This window comes from Cystoisospora suis (assembly GCF_002600585.1).
Source record: "Cystoisospora suis strain Wien I chromosome Unknown contig_2653, whole genome shotgun sequence".
In the NCBI taxonomy this organism is placed as follows: Eukaryota; Apicomplexa; class Conoidasida; order Eucoccidiorida; family Sarcocystidae; genus Cystoisospora; species Cystoisospora suis.
Genome location: NW_027155451.1, coordinates 366 through 7,059, shown reverse-complemented (window position 1 = coordinate 7,059; position 6,694 = coordinate 366). Strand labels below are relative to the sequence as shown.

Below are 6,694 nucleotides of genomic sequence, written 5' to 3'. Positions count from 1 at the left end.
ACGGTAGTCGATGACCAACCGCAGCGACCCGTCCTTTTTACCCACGAAGAAGACTGGCGCCGCTACCGGCAACTGAGAAGGAACAATGAACTCCTTCTCTACCAGTTCGTTTAGCATTTCGTTAAGCTTCTTTAGATTTTCGTCTGTGAAGGGATACGTCCCTTTCTTATACTCCGGTGCCTCCCCTGGTAGTGTCGCGATGTGATGCTGGATGGCTCTTCCCTTCACTCCCCCCCGCGGTAATTCCTGGAAGAGCTCCGCATATTCGTCCAGCATCTTTCCAACGTCCTCCGCTACTTCTTTTCCTTCTTTTCTTAGCCACTCGCTGAGCATTTCTAGTATTTGGTCCCGTTCCGGCATTCCGCTAAGCGTTGCTGTTGCTGTTCCTCCCTCGGCCGATTGTAGTGTCCCCACGACTGGCGTTCGTTCTGAACTCTTTCAATCTTTATGAAGCCCATCATAGTTGCTGTGCCGTTTCTTAGCCATTTACGCGCCCTCACGATCGAACAAACTTCCATCGTGGGCCCTAGTGTTGCATCTTCGCTTCGCGCTTCTTCCTGTCCTTTCTGACCTCCGCGGCCCTTCTTCGTTGTTGCAGTTGGTCGGAGCTTCTCGTCCCATTCGCCTGCTCCCGCTATTTGAAATGGTGTATCCTCGCCAACCCGACTCCTTCTGACAGGTTTGTCCACCATTTTCTTTGTTTCCTCTCTTTCGTTCGGTTCCCTACTTGCGCCTTCCTCCTCTGCGCTGTCGGCTTTTTCTTCCGCTGCGCTGGCTTTTCGAAACGGCCGCCGGTCTTTCTCTCTCTTTTTTTTCAACTCTTCCGTTTTCCAACCTTTCTTTACGGTCCTTTCCCACGTGAGCTTCCTTAGTTGATCCTTGCCCGGTACTGCTGCCTTCGGCGGCTCAACTTTCACCGGTGCGAACTCTTCCATCGCATGCGTTTTTCTCCTATCCGCCCTTAGTGTGATCTTTTTGTATCTGAAACTCCAGTTCTCCACATTTCTTTCGAAAAAGTCTATCCCCAATAGCATGGGCTGGGAAGAGTCTGCTACGAGCAGGCTATGACTTCCTTCCCATTCACCTACCTTTAACGGCACCTCTTCGACTTCTTCTCTTGTGCGCAACTCTTGCCCGTTAGCGCACACGAATTTCTGCGTTTCTTGCAGCGCTTTCGTAGGTAGTCCGCACTGTTCAACCACTCTGGGAGCGATGAAGCTCCTAGCGGACCCCATGTCCATTAAGGTCTCTATTGTTACGCCCTTAACGATTACTCTTAGCTTTGGCAGCTCTCCTGCCCGTATGTTCAAACGGCAAGCGTACCGCCACCTTTCCTCGACTTCCTCTCTCTCGCCTTGGGGTCCTAAACGACAAACCCCCTCCGGCGATTTATTGCCCTTCAACTTGTCTTTGACAATCTTCTTCTGGCTTTCCACGCCTCTTTCCCTCACTTCGAGTTGCTCCTCCACTTCCCTTCGGGCCTTTTCCCTTGTCTTTCTTCCGCCTCTCGCTTCCCTTACTTCCTCCTTCTCCTCTGAAAGGAATTCGCCGTCTTCGCTGCACTCTGTCGAGGTCCCCGTATCAACTTCCCCTTGCACTACTTGCAGGAGTGTCACGCAGGCGCAGCACCGTTCGCCGGCTGCGATTCTACCGCCCCACTCCAGGCGGTTCTTAGCTGTTTTACCGGACGTTTCCTTTCTATCGTGAGTCGTACCTGTACTTGGCTTCCGTGTACAGTCTTCCTCTAGGGTGCCATACCAATATGCCACCCTGACTGCCGTCCCCGACCATGCGTGCTTTGGCGTCTGCATCGCGCTCCTCACGCTTCGTGTTTGTTCTCTCCTTCCGACCGTCTCTATTAGTCGTACTCTGCTTGCCTGGATAGCCACAGTACTTACGTGCTCACTGGGGCACTCCCTGTCAGTCCGCTGATGCCGGCCCACACTATGGGAATTCCGCACCTTAGTGAGCGGACACCGTACCACGCCTCTCCTTCGCCGCACGCTCGACCTCCCGCCGTGACTGTGTAGGCCGGGGGACGAGTGCTATAGCTACCCGCTATCAGCTCCTCGCTGTTCGTCCTCGCTCTGTAGTGATCTCTTCTGTGTCGCCACCCGGGATCCGTGTCGGTCTCCGGTTGCGCGCAAACGATGGCCGCTCGTTCCTCACTGTAAGCTGCTAGTCGGATTTCCCTCGTTTCCCTGCGCTTATCGTCCCATGTCCTGATTAGGCCCACACAAAATTCCTTGTCCTCCCTCGTTGTCTTAGATTTCACCTTCCACGAGCTCTCACACATACTGCTGGCACACTTTGCACTAATGGGGCAGGTCCCCATTTTGACCTCTCTGGTCGGGTCGCTCGGCGCTTGTGCGCCTACCCGCACGTCACTCAGCGTCCTCCACTGACTTGATCCTCTAGTCCTCATCCCCGTATCCTTCCACTTTTCCATGTCTATTTTCGCTTTTGTTGTCGACACTCTTGCACACACACTTTCGTGTGCATGGACATTCCGGCCTCCGACCCTGTTCGCAGATGTCACTTCCGCGCTTCGCGTCAGCGCGTCGCGTCCTCCACCCCTCCGCTGCTGCGCCGGCCGACCCTCGGTCCGCCGGACCGTTGTCCCACCGATCCTCACACTCGGTTGCTTGTCGTGTGTGAAGTAGGCACCACTTACACACATGATGCACACACACACACACCCGCCGGTCGGCTCTGCCGGACCGGTCTCGTACTGCCGCTGGACCCGCGCCCTCCGCTCCATTACCGGGTGGCTGTCCTTAGCCTCGCAGCGCCTCCCCCGGTGGTTAGCCGGGACATCCTCTTCGTCATTCCGAACTTCCCTGTGGTCTCGCGATTGCGTGCGATGTGCAGCTCCGGTCTGGCTAGGTACCGCCCGCAACTGCTCGCGCTGGCCGCTCCTCCCTCGTTGGCTCGCCCGGCGCGTCCACTCTAGCCATGACGCGACGCCGGTGGTAAGTTTCCGCCTGCGCCATCGCCCTTTCGCGCTGCAGCTTTCTGTAGTTTTAGGGTAAAACGCAGTCCGAAACGTAGTTTTGCGCTCTTTGCGCTTTGTTCCGGCTTTCGTCTCTTACGAATTCGCCTTCATCGGCTTGTCTCCTTCTTCGTCGCCATGCGGAGTACGCGCAACGACCGCTTAGAGGTGGGCGTCGCTCCGCTCCAGTCACTTATTTCTTTCAGTATTGCTGGTTTGTTTCCAGCCTTTAGGTAGTTTTTCCTCTTATTGTTAGGGTTTGCTGTTGCTGACCGCTTCTTCTTCCTCCGTTCATCCCATCGTCGGCCCCGAATTCCCTCGGATTCCCCCATTGGATTCTCTTTCGGCGCCCAGAGCGCCTGCAGTCCTTCCCCGGTTGAGGCGGGGTTGGATCCTCTCTCGAGCCAGATTCCCCTGAAGATTCTATTCGATCGAAGCCTTTCAATGGCGCGTTTCGCGCCTGTGTTTCGCCTAATGTGTGTCCGTGCCACTCCTCCTTGTTTCCTCTTGTTTCGGCGGCGTGCGCGGCGCGCTCTCCCTGCGCCCGCGTACCGTCGCCGTGATTCACTCCCTTTTCTTCTTAGAAATTTCCCCATTATGGTCGAGTTCCTGCCGATTCTTCGTATTGTCTCCCCTATTCTCACTCTTTCCCTTTTCCCCTTGCGTGTATAGGTTGTCTCTTTCTCGTACTCCTCGCTTTGGGTTGCCGAGTTTCGTCTAGCGGCACTCGCGTCCGTCACTTCTGGGTTCTTCCCGTGCTGCGTTTCCATCGTGTACCTTATCTTTCCGCCTTGGGCCCTCTTTGTCTCACCGTAGAGCCTCAGCTTTACACTTCTGTGGTTGGGCTTTCGCAGGGTCGTGCCGTATCCGACCTTCCCTGCTGTTCTCGTCCGCCTCATCTTCAGTGCTCGCACACCACGTACCCTCTTGTGTTCTCTTGTGTGTGACCTTTCCCTCCAGGAGGAACTGGAGCATAAGGTCCCCTGGTTGCCCTCGCATTGTGCGCTTTCGGCGCGCTGTATTGCGCCAATTCGTACTCTCCTCGGCCCGTCGGTCTTTAGAAGCGGACGCCGTCGGTACCAGGACCTCACTCTCCACGGCGCCCGCGTGTTACACGCGTAAGTCGTCACTCTCCCTTTGTTTCCTTTGCTTAGTTTCAGGCCCCCAAGATTCTCCGTTCTCCGTATCTCCTCTTCATTTTCCGTTGCGTTCTGAGACGTTGCTCCGCCGCTCTGTGTGATTTCTTGTCCTCTCATCCCTTCCGTCTTGTGGTGATTTCCTTGCGATACAGGCTGGCTGCTACAACGAAGATGCGCGCTTCGGGTCTCCCCGAACGTCCTCTTCCTCGTACGCTCCATCGGTCCGAAACCCTCATTCTGCGACCTCGTTGCTTTTCCTTCCTTTAGCTCGCTTATTTCCTTTGGTGTTTGTGTGTGTTCTTCCCTGCAGTCCGCGCCCGCAATGCCGCAGTCCGTGACATTCCTTGCTATCGTAGCGATCTCACCTTCCGGGCCGTCGAGCCCGATCCTGTCCTTTTTCCTTTCCTGCGCCACTATATGCGCCACAAGGACTTCGGATTCCCCCGAACCCTCTTCCAGATCTGGTTGGAGGAGGCTGGCTCTGCCTGGTTTCAGGAGGTCTGGGTAGTTGACCTCCGCGATCTCTCGTATGAAGTTAGAGGCCGCCTGGCGCGCCTCTTGGCTAACTCTGTCGATTTGGCCTCCTCTACTGTTTCGAAGCCCTTCCTTTATCTCTTCGGATTCGCCCGCACCCGTAGTGATAAGGACGATCCTGAGAAGATGCGTGACATCGTTGGCACTCATTGTCGCGACCGTGTATTCCTCCGGAAGTATCTCACCGGAGAGATTATCCGAATATACTTGGTTGCCTTTGCTCAGTACAGTTCGTCGGGGCGGTCCATTCCCATACCCCGACCTTTTTCGACCGCCAACATGATTGACCTCTTCACGCAACAATCTTCGGTGAATTCTCTCGCACGCTCCACCGACGACTCTCGCGCCAACAGGTCCTCCATAAGAGAGTTTCCTCTCTCTGCCACTAGTATCTTTACGCCCCCGGTTCGCTTGTGTGAGCTTGTTTCCGCACGCCAACGCCAATCCACGTAGTTCGCGTTCTCGTCCTGATCCCCCTTAACTGAAGCTCTCCCGTCTAGCTCCGTCTTAGCGGTACCACTTCTCTCGTCCCCCTCTCGCCGACTTAGCAATTTTGACTTGTTACGAACTAATAGCTCCTCGGAGATTGGTTCCTCCGGCGCCCCGTTGCTCACTGGAGGACCGTTTCCTGCCGCACCACTCTTACCGTCGGTGCAGTTTGTCCGCCCTGTCCCACTCGCTGCCTCGATCCTAGAGCCCCTTTTCTTAGCTTTCTGTCGTTGCGTTATCTTTACCACTATTCTCCCCCGAGCTACGCTTTTGCCAGGCTGGCTTATCCGTACTGCGATGCTCCGCACGGCCGCGCGCGAGCACCTCTTTTTCTCGACGTTGTCTCCATCCTTTGTTATTAGCCAGTTCACTCCGCTAGTTCTCGTCCATAGCGGTGGCCTTCCCCGGCGGCGCTCTTTCGCCGCGCAAACCCGCTTCTTTCCGGCGTCTTGCGCTACACTGCACACGAACGGCGAATCATCCTCGTCGATCCCCAGCACCACTATTGCTGGTTCGCAGTTCGCTCCTTTCCCGATGTCCTTCGCCTTTTTCGGTTCCGTCACCATTTCCCCGATTGATTTGGCCCCACTATCTTTCAGATCAGTGCTTTTTGCACGACTCTCTGATACGTTATCTTCTACTTGCTGAGGGAACCTCCTCGGTCTCGACCGATCCCTCGGTCGCTTGAGAGCCATCAGTTTCCCGCACGCTCTGGGCAATCAATCTTGTAATGGCCCTCTTGGCCACACTCAAAACACTTCACCGTGGGTTTTTTCCCCCACTATTCCCATTATCCACATTGAATTGCACGCCCGCCGAACGTCGCGGTCCCGTTCGCAGCCCCGTCTCCCGCACCAGCGCCGGCCTCGGCGGCCGCGCGCCCGTCCCTCCGACACTCCGATCCGCTGGATATCCCGAAAATGCCGGCGGTTTGGCCCCAAACACGTAACCCGCTCTTCCGGGTTGCGTTCCGGCGAAACTACCCCCCAAGTAGCCCTGGAATCCGCTATGTCTGGGCCCCGCCTGCACGTCCCCTCCGAAATCCCTTCTGCCATCCGCGCGCGGTCCTCTCGCAAGACTCGGCGGCGGTTCGCCTCCCAATCCGCGCCTGTCGCGCGCTCGCTCTGCTTGCTTGGCCTCTATGCGGACTGCTTCCGCGATGGCCTCCTTCATATTTCTGGGCCTACGAACATCTACTAAATCACCCATCTCTGGCTTTAAATTAGCCACAAAAATCTTCTTCTTCTAACAAATTAGGACACTCTGCCGCAGCCTTATTGAACTCAATTAAATAATCTTGCACCGTACTGACTTGGCGCATCCTCCTCACCCTGTTCAACGATTACGTTTCCGACACGGCATTAAAGTGCGACCGTATGACTTCCTTCATCTCGGTCCATGACTGCAGGCGCTGGCTTTCGCCCAATGCTACCTCAGGCCAATCCATCCGCTCGAAATCTAGAAACGACACGGCTACTCTCAGCCGCGCAACCTCCCCAAACACGCCCGCACTGTCCATGTAGTATTCCATATGACTTAT

At 55.8% G+C, this 6,694-nt stretch overlaps 1 protein-coding gene across 1 annotated transcript; it reads left to right on the top strand.

The window, feature by feature from the left end:
* Positions 1-416: 416 nt before the first annotated feature.
* On the top strand, positions 417-5,026 carry CSUI_005477 (uncharacterized protein; the record flags this gene model as incomplete). Its single annotated transcript, XM_068065653.1, has 5 exons — positions 417-1,703; positions 2,872-2,972; positions 3,953-4,110; positions 4,284-4,339; positions 4,442-5,026. Coding segments are annotated over exons 4-5 (621 nt in total), but the record flags the coding sequence as incomplete, so codon positions are not given.
* Between the last annotated feature and the right edge of the window lie 1,668 nt (positions 5,027-6,694).